The 23,106-nt window shown below is 51.1% G+C and overlaps 2 protein-coding genes across 3 annotated transcripts in view; one reads left to right on the top strand and one right to left on the bottom strand.

The window, feature by feature from the left end:
- Positions 1–121: 121 nt before the first annotated feature.
- Mien1 (migration and invasion enhancer 1) lies at positions 122–2,769 on the top strand. Its single transcript, XM_004655468.2, has 4 exons — positions 122–260; positions 386–483; positions 2,163–2,239; positions 2,321–2,769. The coding sequence occupies exons 1-4, from the start codon at positions 172–174 to the stop codon at positions 2,402–2,404; spliced, it is 348 nt and encodes a 115-aa protein (XP_004655525.1). The 5' UTR covers positions 122–171; the 3' UTR covers positions 2,405–2,769.
- A 542-nt stretch (positions 2,770–3,311) lies between these two features.
- Positions 3,312–23,106, bottom strand: part of Erbb2 (erb-b2 receptor tyrosine kinase 2) — a 30,607-nt gene continuing 10,812 nt past the window's right edge. Inside the window, exons 6-28 of one of the 2 annotated variants that reach the window (XM_045158024.1) lie at positions 22,851–22,966; positions 22,566–22,707; positions 18,304–18,423; positions 17,895–18,021; positions 12,640–12,713; positions 12,470–12,560; positions 12,097–12,296; positions 11,612–11,744; positions 11,436–11,526; positions 11,125–11,202; positions 10,665–10,825; positions 8,432–8,479; positions 7,406–7,544; positions 7,198–7,320; positions 6,938–7,036; positions 6,513–6,698; positions 6,209–6,364; positions 6,002–6,077; positions 5,641–5,787; positions 5,203–5,300; positions 4,840–5,028; positions 4,300–4,552; positions 3,312–4,163 (exon numbers count right to left, since the gene is read on the bottom strand). In XM_045158024.1, coding sequence (XP_045013959.1) covers positions 3,808–4,163; positions 4,300–4,552; positions 4,840–5,028; positions 5,203–5,300; positions 5,641–5,787; positions 6,002–6,077; positions 6,209–6,364; positions 6,513–6,698; positions 6,938–7,036; positions 7,198–7,320; positions 7,406–7,544; positions 8,432–8,479; positions 10,665–10,825; positions 11,125–11,202; positions 11,436–11,526; positions 11,612–11,744; positions 12,097–12,296; positions 12,470–12,560; positions 12,640–12,713; positions 17,895–18,021; positions 18,304–18,423; positions 22,566–22,707; positions 22,851–22,966 — 3,203 coding nt within the window. In that variant the 3' untranslated portion in view covers positions 3,312–3,807. The remainder of the gene's footprint in view (positions 4,164–4,299; positions 4,553–4,839; positions 5,029–5,202; positions 5,301–5,640; positions 5,788–6,001; positions 6,078–6,208; positions 6,365–6,512; positions 6,699–6,937; positions 7,037–7,197; positions 7,321–7,405; positions 7,545–8,431; positions 8,480–10,664; positions 10,826–11,124; positions 11,203–11,435; positions 11,527–11,611; positions 11,745–12,096; positions 12,297–12,469; positions 12,561–12,639; positions 12,714–17,894; positions 18,022–18,303; positions 18,424–22,565; positions 22,708–22,850; positions 22,967–23,106) is intronic. The other variant, XM_004655469.2, reaches the window with a different exon arrangement.

Raw genomic sequence — 23,106 nt, 5'->3', positions numbered from 1 at the left:
GAAGCGTGCTCTCTAGCTGTGGTACACGACCGAATAGTAGTACCTGCAGCAGCCTGCAGGGGGCGCCCGGAAGCAACGCGCGGCCCCGCCCCGCCCGTGGCCACGCCCCCGTCACGTGCCCGCGGCGCCGCGTCACACCCGGAAGCGGCTGCCGGAGCCGATTCGTCAGCAATGAGCGGGGAGCCGGGGCAGGTGTCCGTAGCGCCCCCTCCCGGGGAGGTGGAACCGGGCAGTGGGGTCCGCATCGTGGTGGAGTACTGGTGAGCGGCTCCGGCTGGAAGGGGCTCCCCCCTCCCGCGGCTCGGGTCTCCCGGTCAGACGGAGGTGGGTCCACGGGAGGCCCCTCCCCCGGAACCCCAGCCCACACCGCGTCTCTTCTTCCTAGTGAACCCTGCGGCTTTGAAGCGACTTACCTGGAGCTGGCGAGTGCTGTGAAAGAGGAGTATCCGGGCATCGAGATCGAGTCGCGCCTGGGGGGCACAGGTGAGCTCCGCACCACGCCTGCTGAGTCAGTCCGTGATACAAACCCCAGCTTTCCTATTTTCCAACACTGACACTGACTGCTGTCTGCGTGCCCAGCAATGCCTGACATGAAAATATCCAACCAAGGGCTTGGCGAAAGAGCTCAGCGGTGACAGGTGCCTGCTTGCAAAGCCTGAAGGCCTGGGTTCTATTTCCCAGTTCGCATACAAAAGCAGATGCACAAGGTGCTGCAAGCATCTGGAGTTAGTTTGCAAAGGCAACAGGCCCTAGCGCGCCAATTCTCTCTGCTTGCAAATAATTTTTTAAGAATCTTTTATTTTTATTTGTTTATTTATTTGACAGAGAAAGAGGGAGAGAGAATGGGCACGCCAGTGCCTCCAGCCACTGTGAACGAACTCCAGATGTATGCACCAACTTTGTACATACGGCTTATGTGGGTCCTGGGGAATTGAACGTAGGTCCTTTGGCTTTGCAGGCAATTGCATTAGCTGCTGAGCCATCTCTCTAGCCCCCACTTCACTTTTTGTAGAGTAGCAAATCTAGCTTTTTGTCCTGTCTTAGAATTTATCCAAAGAATTCATCTTGTCACCTGTGTGTCTTAGAAACGTAGTGAGGGGCTGGAGAGATGGCTTAGCGGTTAAGCTCTTGCCTGTGAAGCCTAAGGACCCTGGTTGGAGGCTCGATTCCCCAGGACCCACGTTAGCCAGATACACAAGGGGGCGCACGTGTCTGGAGTCTGCCTGACACTCTCAGATAAATAAATAAAAATAGACAAAAAAAATAATAAAAAGAAATTTAGTGAGTATATTGTCTGATTCCCCTGTGTGTTTCTGCTAAGGAAACATGTATCAAAGTTGACTTTTTCATTCTTAGTCTACTAGGAAAAAAAAAATTTGGGCTGGAGAGATGGCTTAGTGGATAAGGTGCTTGTTTGTGAAGCCAAAGGACCCAGGTTTGATTCCCCAGGACCCTCGGAAACCAGATGCACAAGGTAGCGCATGAGTCTGGATGGAGTTCATTTGCAGCGGCTGAAGGCCTTGGTGCACCTATTCTCTGTATTTGCCTTTCTGTCTTTCTCAAGCAAATGAAGTACAAAGTTTAAAAAAAAAAAGTTCTTTGAAGGGATTAAATTTTTCCCTCATACTTTTTAAAAGATCAGCTGCTTTATCTGTGAAAAAGTAGTAAATAGTTAATTGTAACTTGTATGAAGCAGCAGCCAGCCTTAGTAATCTATTTTGGCTAAAGGTTAAAGTAGTAAATAGTAATATACTTGTTTGGGTTGCTGTTAATCGGTCTTACTCAAAATTACTAGATAACAGGACTCAAGAACTTACATGTTGGTGTACTGATAACCACTTAAAAATAGACTTTGTCAGGCAAATATATATGAAGTCCAGCCAACAGGAGCTGCCTTCCATAAAGAGGCCACAGATGAGTCTACAGGGAGAAAGTTAATAGTCTGCAATAGTAATAGGTTTGGAGGGGAGTCTCTTCCATGAAACAGTGGAGCCTCCCTGATGTTCCTGGGTTGAACGACTGAAAGATCTACAAATGGGTCACTCATTGCTTGGTGGGGGCCATGAAGGAGCCTGCTGTGGAGCCTCAGGAGTGCAGAGAGCCCCCCTTGACTTCTGCCTGTTCTCAGCATACCACTCATTCCTGTGTCTATTTCATACCAGGGGCCTTTGAGATTGAGATCAACGGACAGCTGGTGTTCTCCAAGCTGGAGAACGGGGGCTTTCCTTATGAGAAAGACGTGAGTATTTGCAGCAATGGGAGGGCTTCTGGGACGCCCCTCCCCCACAATGAGATCCCATTCCACACCTCTGCCCTCTAGCTCATTGAAGCCATCCGAAGAGCCAGCAACGGAGAACCCCTAGAAAAGATCACCAACAGTCGACCTCCCTGTGTTATCCTGTGACTGAACACGATTATGGAATCCTGCTTGGTTCATGGGTTAAAATCTTTGTTTCTCCTTGGTCCTACTGGGAACTCCCCCTGTCTCTTTCTGTGCATTTAGCTCCTGGTAGCTAAACAACTTGGTCTCCACTTTGCCCCTTTGGACACAGAGAGAGAATAGGCGATTCTGAGATTTCAGAGGCAGGAAAGAGGCGTTCCATGGACATTTCCACAGCCACCTTATGCCCTCTTCCCAGGGTCAGTGCCCTGTTCATCCTAGTCCCTTCCCCAGCTTAGAAATTCCTGTCAGATGCCACAGTAGATCTACTTTATTTCCCTGAGACCTAGGCAATGTCAGCTGTTGGCAATAAAGAGGCACTACAAACACTTGTGCCAACTGTGTGTGTTTCTATGTCCAGCCTGGGAGTGGGGGACACAGAGGTCAAGCCGACCCCAAACCTCCTGGTGGATAGGCTTTTTTTCTGGAGAGATGTTTCTGTCTTAGCTAAGTCAAGAAAAATGAGTCTTACAGTGTCTCTTCTTCCTCACTCTCTACCCCTCAACAAGGAAGAAATACCCCCATTCTGGTGGGTGGCCTTAGGAATGAGCTTGTTTAAGCAAGAATGATTCTGTTGTCAGTGGGTCTTCCAATGGGAATCCTAGTTTCCCAATCCTCCCCAACCCAAAGCCAGGAGAGTGCAGATTGGGCTTCTCATGCCAGCTTTCAGAAGATTCCTACCTGCTTGCTCCAGTGAGTAGTAAGGTCTGGCCCAGAGCCACTCCTCTCCCTGATTTAGGCCTGGGGGCCCTGCTGTTTTCCAGATTGACTTGCAAATGAAGAAAGTGGGTGTGGAAAGGGATATCCTTCCCCCAACCCTAGGAACACCCCTCACCACCACCACCACCTCCATACAACATCACTCTCCCTCTGAGTCCTCATTTCATCTTTAAAAAACACGTAAAAACAAAACAAAGTAGCACTCTGTACAAGGACTGGTCTGGACGCCGGTGCAGCTCCCTTCCTCCTTCCTCCCGGGTCCCATGAAGTCTCGGGGACAGTCTCCTGGCAAGGGCTGTCCTTGTTCTCAGGCAGTCCCTGGGGCCTGGTCCCTCCTAGGCTGAGCTTCCCTCAGTCCTTTAGAACCAAGGGTCTGGAAGAAGAGAACAGCCTCAGGCGAGGGAACTATGTGGCGTCCGTTGAGCCCCACAGTCTGGCAGGGCAGGGCTTCAGAATCGACTGCCCAGTACACCTCCTTTTCCAACCAGGCTGGGCCCCACTCCACCATCCAGGGATTCAAGCAGCAAGGAAGGTTCCTTGGGGCAGGCTCCCCGTAACATGGCCAGAGGACCTGCTCCCAGCTTTGTGGGCCGTAAGTCAGGCCTTCCCCACTCCAAAGGCACAGCAGGGCCTCAGCAGACTTGACCTCACACTGGCACATCCAGACCCAGGTACTCAGGGTTCTCTGCTGTAGGGGTCCCTGCAAAGGTGCTGGGTGGAGACCCCCGCTCTGATGGGTCCTGGTCCCAGTAATAGAGGTTGTCAAAGGCTGGGCTGAAAGCAGGTGGAGGGTGAGGCTGAGAGGCAACACCTCCCCTGGGCGCCAAGTACTCAGGGTTCTCCACAGCCCCTCCAAAGGCAAAAATGTCTTTGACAACCCCATTCTTCCCGGTAGAGAGAGTCTTGGGCCTTTCCACAGTAGTACCCGCAGGTCGGACAGGCGACAGAGGACCCTCCACAGGTGAAGGGGGCTGTGGCCGAAACTCTGGCTGGTTCACATATTCTGCAAGGGTGAGAGAGGAGGATCTGTTACAGAAAGGAACTCAGACATACCTACCAGCACCACCACTGCCCCACAGCAGCCCTGGCCTGAGGAGGGCAACTCCCGGCTCAGTCTCAGCCCAAGCTGGATTCCATACCAGGCTGGGGGCTGCAGGTCAAAGGGGCAACGTAGCCATCAGTCTCGGGGGGCAGAGGTCCTGTGGGGTCCTCACTGTACCGCTGTAGAGGGCTGAGGTCATGTTGGGGGAGGCTCTGTAGCCCTTTAGCTGCCCCCATTCCCAGGTCACCGTCAAACACCTCAGAGCCAGCCCCTTCCGAGGGGGCCAGTGGAGACCTGGGGGGCTCCTCTTCAGACGGCTCCAGCCCTAGCGTTAGCTCACCACCTCCACTCTGGGAAGAGAGAGTGAAGCTGAGAGTTACTCTTAGGTCTGGGAGGAGGACGGTGGAGGTGACAGACAGGGTCCCAGGAGAAAAGCGGGTCACTTTGGGGGTATGGTAGTTTAAGGCAGAGAGAATGGAGCCCCAGGGGCTGGGAAACAGCAAGAGTGCTCCTCGGAGGAAATGGAGCCTCCCGGAGAGATGGAGGTCAGGGGAGCACCAAAGAACGAGAGCCTGGTCCACCGGGGAGGCAGGAGGAAGTCCGCAGACCCAGCCCACAGACCACCAAGCGCACGGACCCTGGTGGATGAGCTGCGGTGCCTGCGGTGGGCTATGATTCCGGAGCCTGGGATGGGGTCTGGGCAGAAGAAACCCTGCTGGGGAAGCAGGTACTCGTCAGCATCCACCAGGTCGCTCATGTCGTCGTCCTCCAGCAGGGAGCGATAGAAGGTACTGTCCAAAGGGCTAGTTGGGCCCAAGTCCTCATTCTAGGAAGGAATGAGACACACCCAGTGTGCAGCCTCTCCAGGAAGGCCCACCAGGCTTGGACAGAGGTGGGGGTTGGCCTTGGGACCTGGCACCCAGCTGTCCCTTCCCTTTCCCCATCTGTGTGGCAGAGAGGGTGCTCTCGGAGGCAAGGATGGAGCTGAAAGGCCCAGTACCTGGATAACCACAAAGCGCTGGGGGTCCCTGGCCATGCGAGAGAATTCGGTCACCAGCTCCCGGAATCTCGGGCGACATTCAGAATCAATCATCCAACCTGGGTCAGGAGAGATTTCAGCATCCTGGTCCAGGGGACCAGCTACCTGTCTCTAGTTTGGCCTCAGACAACCCTGACTGAAGCCAAGATGCAGAGCCAGAGTCAGATCTTGAGCTGGAAACCCTGGGTATTTCCTCGCGTTTCTCCCTCTGTCTTGAATTTTCTTCCGTGGCTGCGCCTATGGCAGCTCAGGACTTGTATTATGAAAGGGACACCTTTGAGGCTCCTTCAGGGACACCAGGACCCTTGGACCCATTCACATTCCAGCTCCTGTGAGCGCCCACACCCAGGGTCTCCCCCCCTTGTTCCGTGTCACCCCCGGCCCAGGCCCACCACGCACATTTGACCATGATCATGTAGACATCGATGGTGCAGATGGGCGGCTGGGGCAGCCGCTCCCCCTTCTCCAGCAGATCGGGGATTTCCCGGGCTGGGATCCCCTCATAAGGTTTGGCCCCAAAAGTCATCAGCTCCCACACAGTCACACCTAGGGACAGGCATCAAGATGGTGTCATGGCAGTGTACAAAACAAGAGATACAAGGATGGTCTACCTAACTTTGCTCTGACTCCTATATGGGCAGACCCCACAGAGTGGGCACAGGTAGCCCTTCCCCTCTCACCCTCCCTCCCCTCTCTTTTTCTTCTGCCCACTCACACCAAGGCTGCTCATCCAGCCCTCCCCACCATTCCCAGCACTCACCGTAGCTCCACACGTCGCTCTGGTGAGTGAACCGCCGGCGGAGAATGGACTCCAGCGCCATCCACTTGATGGGCACCTGGGAGGGTAGAGAGACCCTACAACTGAGTGTGGCGGGGAAGTGGCCCTTCTCACAGTTCTCCCAGGGGCCACCAGACCAAACCCCATGACCCCCCACCCCCACCACACTCTGCTCCCCCCTCCCCCGACCTTGCCCCCATCTGCGTGGTATTCAGTCTCATCGATGTCCAGCAGCCGAGCTAGCCCGAAGTCTGTAATCTTGACATGGTTGGGACTCTTGACCAGCACATTGCGGGCAGCCAGGTCCCTGTGCACGAGGCGCACCTCCTCCAGGTAGGACATCCCCTGGAACGGGAGCACCAGCGTGGACCTTGGGCCTGGACCTTGCCTGACCACACTCCCAGGAACTGTCCCGTACTAGCCCTGTGTGAAGATAGAGGCGTGGTCCCAAGGGACTTGCAGAGCTGACCCTCCTTCCCCACCATGCACATACCTTGGCGATCTGCACACACCAATTGAGCAGGTCCTGCGAGCCCAGGCGCCCACGGTGTTCCCGGACATGATCCAGAAGGCAGCCGTAGGGCATAAGCTGTGTCACCAGCTGCACGGTAGATGTCAGGCAGATACCCAGAAGGCGAGACACATACGGGGAGCCCACACCAGCCATCACATAGGCTTCCTGGGGATGAGGATATACCGAAGGGCATGGGAGACCCCAAACCAAAAACCCACCCCATCCCACTCCTGGGGAAGCCACACCTCATCCATCACCAGCCACAGCCAGGGTCTGCTGACTGGGGGAGAGTAAGAATGAAGGTTTAGGGGCTCCCGTCATTCTACTCCCCAAAGAGAAAACAGCCCAGACCTGCAGCCGGGAGGCCCCTCGCGATTCCCACGTGAGAGGGTGGAAGGGCTTACATCCAAGATTTCTTTGTTGGCTTTAGGGGACGTGTTTTCTCTCAACACTTTGATGGCCACAGGAATTTTCACGCTCTCCCCATCAGGAATCCAGATGCCCTGAGCAGAAAAGAATTGGGCTGTTGTGTCCAAAGGGTCATTGCCCCCTGGGCTCCGGGGCTCGATCTGTGCCCTCAGCTCAAACAGAACGGGCTCCGCCTCCCTCCTGACCACGCCCCCTTCCAGCCCCGCCCACCCCAAGGCCCGGCCCCGCCCCCAACCTTGTAGACGGTGCCGAAAGCTCCGGATCCAAGCACTTTCACCTTCCTCAGCTCCGTCTCCTTCAGAATGCGCATCTGAGCCTGGTTAGGCACGGCTCCGCTGGGGGTCAGTGGCTCCACCAGCTGGGATGGAAGGGGGTGAGGGGTTCAGGACCGGGTGAGCTGCCACCCCAGGCTGGCCGCCCGCGAGGCCCTGGTTCCGCCTCACCTCGGTCTCCTGCAGCAGCCTGCGCATGGTGTACTTGCGGATCTTCTGCCGCCTCCGCTTGATCACGATCACAAGCACCAGCCCCACGACCAGGAACAGCAGGACGCCCACCACAGTGGCGATGATGGACGTCACCGGGCTGGGAACAGGTGCCCAAATCAGACTGTTGAACAGCCTGGGGCAGGGCGTTTCAAGGGAACTCACGGAAGGGCAGGAAGGACCCCAGATTCTGGGAAGGGTGACCCCACAGGCTGTTGCTTCCCTACTCGAAAGACTCCCTCGTGCCTCCACGATAAAGCCCAAGCCCCCTACCGAGGCATCTCCAACTCCTTTATGCTGTCGCCTTTGGCTCCAAAACTTCATGGCACAAAACTCACCAAAGAGCTTTTTAAATCTGCATGCTCTGAAGCCCCACTTCCAGAGGTTCTGGTGGCTACACGAGGTGGGGCCCAGAAATGTGCGGGCCCACAATTCTGATGGGCTGAGCCAGTTTTCTCCCACTAGTCGCGATTTTCCACGCCTCCCAACCTCCGTACTTGCTGCTCCTTGACATCTTTTAAGACTCAGCCCTCCCGGCACTTGGAACCACCAAGTAGGAGGATCGCTGTGAGTTCGAGGCCAGCCTGAGACTACATAGTGAATTCCAGATCACCCTGTTTACCTGAGTGCACGGGGGAGAGCTGCACTCACTCCTGGGAACCTCTCACTATCCCTGCGGGAGCTCCCCAGGCATCTCCACACTGACACTGACACTGGCTCTTCGCAGTCTGCCTCCAGTTCCCTGGACTTAAACTTGAGACGCCTATCAAGCTACTCCAGGGTGGGAGGTTCTGTGTGTACTGGCTATCTTTCCCGGCATCCTTGTCTCCACTTGCTGAAGAGAGCTGAAAGGAGGACCGACAGTGGAAAAGTGGACTGGAGATGCACGTTGAAGCCTGCCAGGTGACCCCTCTCTGCGCCAGTGAGCACCCAGTAGCCAGTGAGGGAGTAAGGAGCAGTGAGGTACATCCTGGAGCTCAGACCCACCTGGCTCTCTGCTCGGCGGGGCAGCCCTTGTCATCCAGGTCCACGCAGCTGCAGAAGAGAGTCGCATCAACAACTCTGGGAACAGCCTCCTGGGTTAGGCGTGGCTGGGTTATTATCCCCATTATGACAGGCAGAAACTGGGCTTAAGGTCACCAGAGTGCTTTCTTCCAGCCCACAAGGAGAGTCCCTTCTCCAGCCTGGGAGCCCACATCCCCGATACCCTGCACCTTCCTCCCTGGGGTGAGCAAGAAGGGGGACACCATCAAGGCTGTAACCACACCCTGACCTCTATGAGAGAGTCCTAGTGTCCACCAGCATTTCTCTGGGGAGAGTTTGGCAAGATTTATTAAACAGCACCGAGCTGTGTTGTCGCTTAGTGGAAAAGTACTGAAAGGCCCTGGATTCCAGTGCCAGCCACTCAACAAAGTATCACCTCGGACCCAGCACTTCCACCTGTCGGGATATATGCTAAGCATACCAAGCCCAGGTCACAAGACAGCATGCACATGAATGATGCTCCCTGCTACGTGGAGCTGAATGGCAATGAACTATGAAAAACAAAATATTTTTTAAGCAATCTTAACATCCCACAAATAGGATCAGGGTTAAATAATGGAAGTTTTAAAAAAAAAATTTTAAGGATGTAAATCTAGATGGTACTTACAAGAAAGGATGGAGAAAGTAGGGAAAAAGCAAATTTCAGAATAATATGCAGGAGGGCCCCCATTTATACCAAGAAATGCGCACACAAAAAGACAAACCTGGTCACAGTAAGTTGAAGCAGATGAAAGTGCTGTTTTGTGAGCATTTTTTTTTTTTTTTGAAAGAGACAGAGAGAGAGCTGGGCGTGGTGGCACACACCTTTACTCCTAGCACTCAGGAGACAGAGCCAGGGGATCACCATAAGTTCGAGGCCACCCTGAGACTACAGAGTGAATTCCAGGTCAGCCTGGGCTAGAGTGAGACCCTACCTCCAAAAACCAAAAAGAAAAGAAAAAAAAAGAGAGAGAGAGAGGAAGAGAGATTGGCACACCAGGGTCTCAGCCACTGCAATCAAACTCCAGATGCTTCCACCATCTAGTGGGCATGCGCAACCGTGCGCTTGCCTCACCATTTATTCATCTGGCTTACATGGAATCTGGAGAGAGATCTAACATGGGTCTTTGGACTTCGTAGGCAAGCACCTTAATTGCTAAACCATCTCTCCAGCCCTCGTGAGTGCTTTGATTGATACAAATAGCAGTCTTACCTGGTTCATCCAAATATGAATACAACCCAAGTACATGTGAGGATAAGATAAATCCTAAAAGGACAAACACCCTAAAGTCCACCTTGGGGGTTCACCCCAGTTCAAGTAAGGTATGGATTTGGAACATGACAGAACATTCCAAGCTTCTCTTAAGGCTGGGAAATGTGGTCTGGTGGTAGTTTGCCTAGCACTCATGAAGTCCCAGGTTCCATCTCCAGCATCATGGAAAAAAAAGCAGGGAGGGGAATATTCCAACTTATTCACTACAGGATAGAATGACCAGCAGCTCTCCTTCCTATTTCACGTGTTGTGTTAAATAAAAAAGTATGCACTCAGGTGGCAGAGGTAGGAGGATCACTGTGAGTTTGAGGCCACGCTGAGATGACATAGTGAATTCCAGTCAGCCTAGGCTACAGGGAGACACTACCTAGAAAAACCTAAAAAAAAATAATAATTATTATGGGCTGGAGAGATGGCTTAGTGATTAAGGTGCCTGTCTGCAAAGCCAAAGGACCCAGGTTTGATTCCCCAGGACCCATGTAAGCCAGATGCACAAGGTGCTGCATGCATCTAGAGTTTGTCTGCAGCAGCTGAAGACCCTGGCGTGCCTAATCTCTATCTGCCTCTTTCTGTCTCTCTCAAGTAAATAAAATAAATTAAAAAAAATATATATCTCAGGGTTAAGTGAAAGTAGACTTTGTCCCCCTTTCAGAATAGAACTCCAAGACTGGAGACATAGCTTAGTGGTTAAGGTGTTTGCCTGCAAAACTTAAGGACCCAGGTTCAATTCCCCAGATCCAAGTAAGCCAGATGCACATGGCGGCACATGTGTCTGGAGTTCGTTTGCAGTGGCTAAAGGCCGTGGTGCACCTATTCTCTCATAAATAAATAATGATTATAAAATATTTTTTAAAAAAAAGAATAGGAGCTCCAGAGAGGCACCAGGCGTGAAAACCCTCCCTTCTACAGAGAAGACCAACTCACGAGTGTGTACAGTTGATGGGGCACGGTTGGCATGTGCCCTCCTCATCTGGGAACTTCCAGATAGGCATGTAGGAGAGGTCCGGCTTCACACCGCTGGGACAGCGAGCCACACAGTGAGGGGGGTCCTTGTAGTGGGCACAGGCCATGCACTGGTCAGCCTCCTGCGTGGGGTGGGAGGAAGCAGTTGAGGGGGAGGGTTGGCACCAACACCCTCAGAACAGGAAGGTCAAGCCCTCAGGTCACTGACTACAAGCCTCCCTGTCCCTGAGATAAACCCTTCTGCTCTTCACAAGGAAGTGGAGGCGCCCAGAGAGGGGCGTGCATTATCTGAGGTGTAACAGCAAGTGACAACAATCACTGTTATGTACAAAGCCTTTTCAGTGCTCGGGCATGGTGCCAAACACTATTGAATTTTGTTCTCACCACGCCCCAACCAGGTAGGTACTATTAGGACATTCACCTCGTAGATGCGAAAACCGAGGTTGGAGGCAGGGTGTGGAAGCCAAGAACACAGGTTTCCTTGGGATCTTGTCACAGTCTGAAGGGGCGCCAGTGTCACAGCAGGCACGGCAGCCCAGGTCCAGCCCATGATGCAGGCAGTGCTCATAACACAGCCTCCCTGACCTTCCGCCCTCCCGCCGTCTGGATCTGAGCCAGCGCCGGCCTCAGGAACACCTCGGGCTCGGCCCAGCCTGCGGCAGCCTGCTGGGTCCCTGGCATCCACTCTTTGCTTGCCCTACCACCCCAGCCCCAAGCCCCCCGGCCCCTCACCGATCCAAAGCAGGTCACTGAGCCGTTCTGGGGCTGACACTCGGGGTGGCACGGCAGACAGTGTCTGTCACTCACATACTCCCTGGGGAACCTGTGAGAAGGGACTGGATGGTGAGGGGCCTGGAAGGAGCCCCCTAGACACCCCCTCTGACCACCCACGCCTCTGTCCCTCATACCCCTGTAATACTCGGCAGTTCTCCACGCACTCTTGGCCCCGAAGGAACTGGCTGCAGTTGACACACTGGGTGGGTCCCGGCCCCCAGCAGCGCCCATGGGCGCACAGTGGGTAGCAGGCCAGGCCCTCAACCACTGCAGTGAGGAAGGGACCAGAGGGGAGTGTTAAGGGAGGCACCAGGTCCACCTGAATGAGAAGCAGCAGCAGTGACTACGGCTCTGGCCTAGAGGAGTAGGCACAAGTGCTGGAACAGGCAGGGAGAGAAAAGAAGTTCTGTGGTTCCAGAAAAAGGGACAGGAAGGAGGGATGCCAAGGCTGTGTGGAAGGACCCAGCTCGAAGCCGTGCCACAGGAGCAAGCCAGCCAGAGCCAAGCCAAGAACAGAGCTCCGAGACAGAAAATCTGCACAGCCCCCAGGAGGCTGCAGCCAGGGGCACTCTGTGGTCACCCATGTGCGCTGGCCCATGGTACTAGACTTCTGTCTTACCACATGCCTCTTCCGGCCGGTTGCCGCTCTGAAGCAGGGCCTGGTGTGGATTCCGGAAGAGCTGGTCCCAGGGCACCGTGTGCACGAAGCAGAGGTGAATGTTGCGGTGGATAAGTGCCAGCCCACTGCCCAGCTCACGCAGTGAACGCAGCCCCAGCCAGCGGATGCCCAGGCCTTGCAGGGTCAGCGAGTAGGCACCACTGTGGGAGAGGGAAGTGCTCAGCTGCAAGGGGACATCGTCTCCAGGCCCACGTGTGGTCACCTTCCTCCTGCTTCCGGCACACTCTTCAAACTCTTTGGAAAGCTACAGCAGCGCGCCCAGGGAGCAGGGTTGCCACCACAACCGAGCCAGGCCCCCTCGCCCCTTGCTCACTCATGCAGAATGCGTCCGCGGATGATTCGTAGGTTCTGGAAGACACTGAGGTCAGGCAGGCTGTCTGGCCATGCGGAGATGTACAGGTAACCTGCAGGCAGAGGGTGAGGCTGGGGACAGGGCTACAAACTCCACCCCTGTGGAACAGGACGCAGACCAGCACAGCCCACCTGTGATCTCCTCCAGGGTCTCAAACACACGGAGCTGCTCAGGCTGCAGAGGGGCAGTGTTGGAGGCGGGGTCCCTGAAAAGAGGGGAGGAATCAGAAGGGGCAGGAAGGGGGAGGGACATGAATGCCAGAGAGTCATGGCACCCTTATCTCCACCCCTTCTTATACCTTCATTTAAACCCCTTGAAAATAAAAAATAAAGAAAAGGAGAAATGGCTTAGTGGTTAAAGTGCCTGCCTGCAAAGCCAAAGGATCAAGGTTCGATTCCCCAGGATCCATGTAAAGCCCGATGTACAAGGTGGCACATTGGTCTGGAGTTTGTTTGCAGTGGCTAGAGGCCCTGGCATGCCCATTCCCTATTTTCCTCTTTCTCTCTCATCCCTCAAATAAATACATACAAATTAATTACATTTTTTTATAAAAGGCTAGGGAAATGGCTTAGTGGTTAAAGGCACTTGTTTGCAAAACCTTGTCCACCTGGGTTCAATTCCCTAGTAACCACATAAAGCCAAATGGAAAGATGCACAAAGTGGCACATGTATCTGTAGTTTATTCGCAGTGGCAAGAGAATCTAGGGTACCCATAGTCTCTCTCTCTCTCTCTTTCAACCTTTCTCTCTCTCACACCCCCCACACAAATGAATAAATAATTTTAAAAATAAATAAAAACGCTTTGTCTGTTGGGGCCACTGGTCCCTATTCTGAGCCTCAATGCCCAGGCCCAAGTTTGGCAGGATCTAGCAAAACAAAATTTGTGCCAGGCATAGTGGCACACACCTTTAATCCCAGCACTCTGAGGCAGAGGTAGGAGAATCATTATAAGTTCAAGGCCAGGCTGGTATTACAGAGTGAGTTTTAGCTCATTCTGGGCTAGAGTGAAGCCCTACCTTGAAAAAAACAAAAGCCAACAACAACAAAAAAAAAAACCAATATTTGTATCTTTTGATCTACATCCTACGTTTAGGATTTTGGCCTCCAGAAACACTGGCCTCAGTTGCCAGAGAAACATACAAAGCCCGACTACTTGTATGAATCAAATCTGAAAAGGTCTTAAAATAACCATCAGTGGACAGTGGTGCTATAGATAACACCCTGAGCTATGCACACTCTAGAATAAAAACCACCAGAAGGGGCTAGAGAGATGTCTTAGCAGTTAAGGCACTTGCATGTGAAGCCTAAGGACCCAGGTTTGACTCTCCAGACCCCAGTAAGCCAAAGGCACAAAGGCGAGGCAAGCGCAAGGTCGCTCATGACCACCAGGTGGCGCAAGCACCTGTAGTTCACTCTCAGTGGCTGAGGCCCTGGTGCACCAATTCTCTCTCAATCTCTCTAAAAAAGAAAATCCCACCAGAAGTGTTCTAAACGTTAACTCGTTTACACTGTGAAAACACCTGGAAGCTAGAGCTATATGATATGATGACTTTCATTTTATACAAGTGGAAACCAAAGTGCAGTGGGGAGACAATGCAATTAATAAGCAATACAGGCATGTTTCAAGCCCAAGTCCGCTCTCAGCTGCATGTCTTTGCTATCTTCTGCTCTGTATCTGCTACAAAAACACAAACTTTCTTGTCCCCTCCTCTGTCCCTACAGCTTAGTATAAACGGACCAACCTCCTCCCCTATACCAAAACAGGGGACACACAGCACTCACAAAACACATCTGTTTACCTAAACTAGCCTCCCCAGCCAAACCACAGTCACCATGTTTCTCTGTTTGTCTACAAATGGCCAAAGAAAACAACCACTAACTGGTAATAAGGTTGTCTGTGGAACTTCCACATAAAACACAAGCAAGGAAGTGTAGAACGTAATTCTTTTAATTAAAAATTTTATTTATTCATTAGAGAGAAAGATAATGGGTACGCCAGGGCCTCTAGTCACTGCAAATGAACTCCAGACACATGTGCCACACCAGGTTCATGTGGGTTCTGGGGAGTCAAACCTGGGTCCTTAGGCTTCATGGTGCATTAACTGCTAAGCCATATCTCCAGCCCTAGCATGGAATTTTTGTTCTTCTTAGTACATGTATTTGGGGGGATGTGCATGTGTGTGTTTGTGTTGACCAAAGGAACATGTCAAATGTTCTTCCCTAATGATGTTCTGCCGTACTTCCCTGAGACAGTCTCATTAAACCCAGAGCTTGCTTTAGTTTTGTTTTCTTTGTTTGGCCTGGCTGATCAGGAAACTCCTGTGTCTGCTCTGGGGTCACAGGCATGCTGTAACTTCTTACATGGGTGCTGGAAATCAAACTCAGGTCCTCATGTTTATGCGGCAAGGGCTCTTACCCACTGAGCCATCTCCCCAGTCCCCTTTCTTTAAAAAAAAAAAAATGTGACCCAGGCATGGTGGCGCACGCCCTTAATCCCAGCACTCGGGAGGCACAGCTAAGAGGATCACCATGAGTTCAAGGCCACCCTGAGACTCCATAGTGAATTCCAGGTCGGGCTGGGCCAGAGTGAGACCCTACCTTGAAAAAAAAAAAAAAAGTTTTATTTTTATGTATTTGAAAGAGAAAGATGCAGATGGGGTTGGGGGGAGAATGGGCATGCCAGGGTCTCAAGCCACTGCAAATGAACTCCATATGCATGTGCGACCTTGTACATCTGGGGAATTGCACTTGGATCCTTTGGCTTTGCAGGCAAGTGCTTCAACCACTAAGCCATCTCTCCAGTACCCCCATTTCTTTTTGAATTATTTATTCATTATATTTACCTATTTATCTATGTTATATTTGTTTACCGAAATATAATTTAGATACAATAAAAATGCAGGATTTTTTAACGGATAATATGATGAATATTAAATATATTCCCTCTTTTCTTCCTTTCTTTCTTTCTTTCTTTATTTTAGTTTTTCCAGGTAAGGTCTCACTCTAGCCCAGGCTGACCTCAAACTCATGACGATTCTCCTACCTCTGCCTCCTGAGTGCTGGGATTAAAGACGTGCGCCACCAGGCTCGGCTTTTTATTTATTTATTTATTTTTTTGAGGCAGAGTCTTACTCTATTACTCTAGCCCAGGCTAACCTGGACTCTCTGTACCCCCAAGTTGGCCTTGAACTCACGGTCATCCTCCTATTAAAGTCAGGCACTGCCATGCCTGGCTTGCAATCACTTGTTTTCATGCACTATTCCAGTGGATATACAAGCTTCTCAAAATTCCCTGTGGCCCTCCAGACCACCCATGCCAGGACAACCACTCATCTGATTTTTCTTGCCACAGAGTGAATTTGTCTGTTCAGACCCTCATATAAAGGGAATTATAGGGCTGGGGAAATCTAAAAAGGGGGGGATTATGAAGTATGGAATTCATAGGATTCTTTGTAAGATTCTGGCTTCTTCTTCTTTGTTTGTTTTTTGTTGTTGTTGTTGCTCCTTTGTTTATTTATTTATTTGAGAGTGACAGAGAGAGAGAGAGAGACAGAGAGAGACAGAGAGAGGCAGATAGAGAGATTGGGCACGCCAGGGCTTCCAGCCACTACAAATGAGCTCCAGATGCGTGCGCCCCCTGTGCATCTGGATAGCATGGGTCCTGGGGAGTCAAGCCTGGAGCTGGGGTCCTTAGGCTTCACAGGCAAGCGCTTAACAACTAAGCCATCTCTCCAGCCCTTGTTTGTTTTTAAAAAATATTTTATTTATTTGAGTGAGGGGGGGGGAAGAAGCAGACAGACAGAGAGGGAAAGAGAGGGAAGTGAAGGAAGGGGAAGGGAGGAGAAGGGAAGGGAAAGAGAATGAGAATGGGCACATCAGGGCCTCCAGCCATTGCAAACAAACTCCTTATGCATGTGCCACTTTGCTTATTGATTTATTTATTTATTGTTTTGTTTTGTTTTTCAAGGTAGGGTTTCACTCTAGCCCAGGCTGACCTGGAATTCACTATGTAGCCTCAGGGTGGCCTCAAACTCATGGTGATCCTCCTACCTCTGCCTCAAGTGCTGGGATTAGAGGCATGCGCCACCACACCTGGCTCGCATGTGCCACTTTGTGAATCTGGCTTTCCATGGGTACTGGGAAATCGAACCTGGGCTTTACAAGAAAGCACTTTTAACTGCTGAGCCGTCTCTCCAGCCTTCTAGCTTCTTTTTAAAAAATATTTATTGGCAGGCATGGTGATGCACGCCTTTAATCCCAGCACTCGTGAGGCAGAGGTAGGAGGATGGCTGTGAGTTCAAGACCAGTCTGAGACTACATAGTAAATTGCAGGTCAGCCTGGGCTACAGTGAGACCCTACCTTGAAAAACAAAAACCAAAATCGAAAATGATCTGGGGGTTGGAGAGAAACAGCATGGGAGTGCCAGAGCCTCCTGCCAATGCCAATGAACTCTGGACACAATTGCACTTTGTGACTCCAGCTTTGCCTGACTACTAGATAATCGAACCCAGGCTGTCAGGCTTTGCAGGCAAGCGTCTTTAAACACTGGGCCATCTCCCCAGCCCCTAGCTTCTTTTCTTGTTGTTGTTGTTGTTTTGTTTTGAGACAGGGTCTTGATAAACAGCCCAGACTAACCTTTAAATTTTCAATCCTCCCACCTCTGTTCACAAGAGCTGGGATTCTAGGCATTCAAGGTAATGCCCAGCTGGGATTCCAGCTCCTTTAGCTCAACATAATGTTTTCATTTATTATCCATATATCTATTTATTTATTGGCAAGCAGAAAGAGAGAGAGAGAGGGACTGAGAATGGGCACGCCAGGACCTCTAGCTGCTACAAACAAACTCCAGCAGATACATGCGCCACTTTGTGCATCTGGCTTTAGGTGGGTACTGAGGAATCAAACCTGGATCATTTGGTTTTCTGCAAGCAAGATCCTTAATGCTGAGCCATCTCTCCAGCCCCAGCATAATGTTTTTGAGATCCACCTATTTCATAAGTACCAGCGGTCCAGTCTTTTTGTCGCTGGGCAGTATTGTAATTTATGGTTCTGCCACCGTGTGTTTGTTTATTTATTCACTGACCCGCTGAAGTACACTTGGGTTATTTCCAATTTGAAGCTGTTAAGAATAAAATTGTTCTACCTCCAGGAATTTTTTTTTTTTTTTAACACTATGTGGATGGATGCACAAGTGCATGTCCTTGAATAACATCATTTACAAAAATACTATCCACATCTGACCTAGTGTCTCGGCTCCCTTTGGACTCCTACCTGCCTCCTATTATAGAGACCTGGCCTCCACCTGAGGATTCTCGAGATGCTGCTGCCATACCCGGAGTTCAGGATTCGCCTGCCCAGACACCTCGGACCTCTGTGCACCCTTACCCGTCAAAGCTCTCCGGCAAAAACGCCAGGCTCCCAAAGATCTTCTTGCAGCCAGCAAATTCCTGGATATTGGCACTGGTGACTGCCCTCGCTGACCTCAGGTGTTCCATGCCCAGGCCATAGCACACTACGGGAAAGGCGGCAGGTGGTGAAGGAGCTATCTCAATGTCACCCAGAGTGTCAGGAACCCATCTGCTGTCCCCTCCCTGTGGCCATCGGTCCCCTCTCCCCCAACACCGGAGATGCAGGGTGACTTGAGGGATCTGATGTGGAGAGAACCAAGGACAAGAGCCAATGGGTGAACAGGCACGGGGCCCAAACAGTCCAAGCCCTCGTGGGAGAGGGTGAGGTGAATCAGACTGGGTCTGCGGAGGCAGGCACGGCGCTGGCCCGAGAGCAGGGCAAGTACCTCGGGCGCAGGGCTTGCTGCATTTCTCACACCGCTGGGTTCCATCCTCGGCTGTAACCTCTTGATTGTTCAGGGGGCAGACCAGGGTACAGGATCCCACGTCCGTAGAGAGGTAGTTGTCTGCACACATCAGGAACATGATCCATGTACCCTTAGCCCTCAAAGCCCCCCATGGTCAAGGCCACCACACCCAGGTACAAGAAGAACGCCACCACGCCCTTACTATGTGCATGAGCATGGGACACACATTTACTTCCTTACAACACCCATGTGTGTGGTCAGCACTGTTAGATTTGCATTTTGCAGAAAGAGAAATCAGCCGGGCATGGTGGCACATGCCTTCAGGTAGGAGGATCACCATGAGTTCGAGACCACCCTGAGACTACATAGTGAAATCCAGGTCAGTTAGAGTGGGCTAGAGTGAGACCCTACCTCAAAACAAGAACAAAAAGTTTTTAAAAAGAGAAATCAAAGCACAAACACACGTAACTTACCTCTGTTGCTAACAAGTGATAGTGCCAAGATTTTGTGGTTTTTTTTTTTTACAGAATCTCATGTAACTCAGGCTAGCCTCAAGTTCAATAAGCTGAGGAAGACCTTGAACTCTGATCCTCCTGCCTCCTCAACCGAAGTGCTGGGATTTCAGGCCTGCTCCACAATGCTCAGCCAAGAACCAGAATCTGAACCCAACAGCCTTGCTGCTCACCTTTTCCCTCTCACCCTTAACCACAAGGAATTACAACCAGCACCCAAAGGCCCACTCCAGCGCCCATGGGAAGAGGAAAGACGTACTCCAGGTCCAGGATGAGTCCCTAAGCCTCCGTCAGCACACAGGAGTGCTGCGACATAAAACCCTGATCTGCGCAGACAGTACAGTGAAGCCAGCCTTTAAGAGCACTGAGTACACCAGATGCTCTTCTCAAAGCTTGACAAGTACTAATTCCTTCAATTTTTATGAGTTTTCAATTAGGTCGGGACTACTGTTGCCAACATTTAACAGGCGAGGAAACCAAGGCACAGTAAGGGGAATGCAGTAAGAGTGCTAAGTGGTTTTGTGGGGGAGGGAGGGCATTGCCATGGGATATTTTTTATAATCATGGAAAATGTTAATAAAAATTGAGAAAAAGAAAGAGTGCTAAGTGGTAAGAGTTAGGTTTCAAGAGCAGTCTAGTTCCCAAGCCTGGGCTCTCAGCTGTCTGTCTTTGCTGCCACTTGCTACCTACCTGTTAAAAAACAAAACAAAAAAAAAAAAAAAAACACGTTGGAGAAATAGCTTAGTGGTTAAGGCGCTTGCCTGCCTGTGAAGCCTAAGGACCTATGTTCGACCCTCCAGATCTCACATAAGCCAGAAGCAAAAGGTGAGGCAAGTGCAAGGTCACATGTGCCCACTAGGTGGCGCGTCTGGCGTTCCACGGCAGTGGCTAAGGCCTTGGCTCGCCAATTTTTTCTCTCTCTCTAAAATAAAAAATATAGGGGGCTGGCAGGATGGCTTAGCAGTAAAAGAGTTTTGTCTACAAAGCCAAAGGACCCAGATTGGATTCCCCAGGACCCACATAAGCCAGATGCACAAGGGGGCGCCCGCATCTGGAGTTCATTTGAGGTGGCTGGAGTTCTGGCATGCCCATTCTCTCTTTCTGTCAAGTAAACAAATAAAATATATAAAAAATATTTTACAATTTAAAAATTATAAAAAAAATGAGCTGGGTATGGTGGCACACACCTTTAATCCCAGCACTTGGGAGGCAGAGATAGGAAGATCACTGTGAGTTCAAGGCCACCGTGAGACTACATAGTGAGTTCCTGGTCAGCCTGAGCTACAGTGAGACCCTACCTCACAAAAAACAAACAAAAAGAAAAAGAAAAAAATAAAATAAATAAAGCTGAGCATGGTAGCACATGCCTTTAATCCCAGCACTTGGGAGGCAGAGGTAGGAGGATCACTGTGAGTTTGAGGCCACCCTGAGGTTACATAGTAAATTCTAGGTCAGCCTGAGCTAGAGTGAAATCCTACCTCAAAAACTCGAAAAAGGGGTGGGGAGATGGCTTAGCGGTTAAGCACTTGCCTGAGAAGCGTAAGGACCCTGGTTCAAGGCTCGATTTCCCAGACCCACATAACCCAGATGCACAAGGTGGTGCATGCATCTGGAGTTCGTTTGCAGTGGCTGGAGGCCCTGGCACACCCATTCTCTATCTATCTGCCTCTTTCCCTGTCTGTCACTCTCAAATAAATAAATAAGAATAAAACACACACACACAAAAAAAAAAACCTCAAAAAAAAATAAAAAATAAAAAAAAATTAATTTTAAAAAGAAGGCAAAGGGCTAGGAAGATAGCCCAGTGGTTAAGCGTCCTAATTCCACAAGCACCCATGGAAAAAGCTGGGCATGGCCGGCATGACCCCCTCGTCCTGTGGGGGGTGAGGCCAGAGAACTGCTGAGGCTCACTGGTCAGCTGATCCGATGGAAAATGACAGCTTCCAGGTTCAGCGAAGGACTCGACTCGTCTCAGGGCAGCAATGCAGAAGAGGGACAGAGGAGGACACCAGATGTCCTCTGGCCTCCTTACATGTGTGCAGGGAACATACCCATCTGCATACACATGCGTACGCCACACGTACATGTAAAGCACACCCCCAAGTAAACAATAAAATGATTAAAAAATAAAACTGGGGAGCTGGAGAGATGGTTCAGTGGTTAAAGGCGCTTCTTTGCAAAGCCTGATGGACTGAGCTCGATTCCCCAGTACCCATGTAAAGCCAGATGCACAAAGTGGCTCATGCATCTGGAGTTTGTTTGCAGTGGTAGGAGGCCCTGGCACACACAAACTCACTCTCTCTCACACAAATACACAAACACACAAATAAAAATATTTAAATTTTTAAAAGAAGGGTACTGGGGAGATAGCTCAGTGGGTAAAGGTCCCTGCTTATAAAACCTGCTGGTCAGGGTTGTAGAGATGGCTTAGTGGTCAAGGCACTGGCCAGCAAAGCCAAAGGACCCAGGTTCAATTCCCCAGGACCCACATAAGCCAGATGCACAAGGTGGTGCATACATCTGGAGTTCGTGTGCAGTGGCTGGAGGCCCTGGTGTGTCCATTCTCTCCCCCCACCTCCAACCCCATCCCCTCTTTCTCTCTCTCAAATAAATAAAAATAAAATTAAAATTAAAAACATAAAAAGAAGAGGAGGCTGGGTATGGTGGCGAATGCCTTTAATCTCAGCACTCAGGAGGCAGAGGTAGGAGGGTCACCATGAGTTCAAGGCCACCCTGAGACTATATAGTGAATCCCAGGTCAGCCTGGCTAGAACAAGATCAAAAAAAAAAGAAGAAGAAGAAGAAGAAGGAGGAGGAGGAGGAGGAGGAGGAGGAGGAAGAGGCTGGGCCTGGTGTCACACACCTTTAATCCCAGCACTTGGGAGGCAGAGGTAGAAGGACTGCTATGGGTTTATAAATTCGAGGCCAGTCTGGTAGTACAAAGTGAGTTCCAGGTCACTGCGGGTTAGAATGAGACCCAAGTTTATTTTCTTGTTGTTTTATTTTCTTGAGACAGCAAGGAGAGGGAGAGAGAGAGAGATTGAGAGAGAGAAAAAAATAGGCACGTCAAGAGCTAGCCCTTGCAAACGAACTCCAGACACATGTGCCATCTTGTGCATCTGGCTTACGTGGGGCCTGGAGAATTGAACCTGGATACTTAGGCTTCACAGACAAGCGCCTTAGCCAATAAGCTACCTTCTCTCTTGCCCGAGACCCAATTAAAAAAAAAAAAAGAAGAGAAGGCCAGATGTGATAGCACATGCCTTTAAATCCCAGTACGAGAGGCAGAGGATCTCTATGAGTTTGAGGCCGCTTTTTGACTACATAGTGAATTCCAGGTCAGCCTGGGCAAGACCCTACCTCAAAACAACAACCAAAATAAAAGGGGGGTGCTAGAGAGATGGGTTAGTGGTTAAAGCGCTTTCCTGTGAAGTCTAAGGACCCACGCCAACTCTCCAGATCCCAGGTCACAAAGGTGAGGCAAACGCAAAGTCGCACACACCCACTAGGTGGTGCAAGTGTCTGGCGTTCAATGTCGTGGCTGAGGCCCTGGCACACCAATTCTCTCTCCCTCTCTAAAATTAAAATTAAAATTAAAAAACAGAAGAAGAGGAAGAAGAAGCAGCCAGCTCCACATGAGCTGTGGTGACTGGTTCTCCAAAGCAAAGGGCACACCACGCATTCCCATTCACCAGATGGTCCTCCCCACCAGGTCACTAGAGCACTCACAGGGGCAGGTGGTCACGCAGCTGGCACCAAAGGTATAACGTCCCTCAGGGTTGGGCATGGACTCAAAGGTGTCTGTGTTGTAGGTGACCAGGGCTGGGCAGTGCAGCTCACAGATGCCACTATGGTTGAAGTGCAGACAGGCCTGGCAGAGACAAGCCACTGGTGGTCACTGGGCTATTTCTTCCCTGGTGTACCAGGGGCAATAGGGCAGTGCCAGGTAAGAGGACCCCCCCCCCTTGCACCCTTTAGGGTAGGCTGAGGGGCACAGGGCAGAGAGGCACATACCAGGCAGTCAGAATGCTTAGGGCCTGTACAGCCAGCAGCACACTGCTCGTGACAGCAATCAGTGGGCAGCCGGCCCTTGCAGCGGGCACAGCCACTGGCACAGACGGTTCCAGTCACTGTTGGGGAAAAGTGCAGGATGAGGGGTGAGCAGGGCCTGAGTACCCTCACCTGCATCACCTTCTGCTCCAAGGAAGTCACCCAGGTCTGTGATCTCTCCCCCCTGACCTGCCCCACACTCCCCCTTTCTTTGCCAAAG

Source organism: Jaculus jaculus, chromosome 9 (genome assembly GCF_020740685.1).
Source record: "Jaculus jaculus isolate mJacJac1 chromosome 9, mJacJac1.mat.Y.cur, whole genome shotgun sequence".
NCBI lineage: Eukaryota > Metazoa > Chordata > Mammalia > Rodentia > Dipodidae > Jaculus > Jaculus jaculus.
Note: the sequence above shows the minus strand (reverse complement) of the source record. Positions and strands in the feature narration are given on the sequence as shown.

Coding starts and splice junctions, on each gene's coding strand:
- Mien1 (XM_004655468.2), top strand. CDS start 172: ATGAGCGGGGAGCCGGGGCAGGTGTCCGTAGCGCCCCCTCCCGGGGAG. Junction 261..385: donor CGCATCGTGGTGGAGTACTG/GTGAGCGGCTCC, acceptor TCTTCTTCCTAG/TGAACCCTGCGGCTTTGAAG. Junction 484..2,162: donor GTCGCGCCTGGGGGGCACAG/GTGAGCTCCGCA, acceptor ATTTCATACCAG/GGGCCTTTGAGATTGAGATC.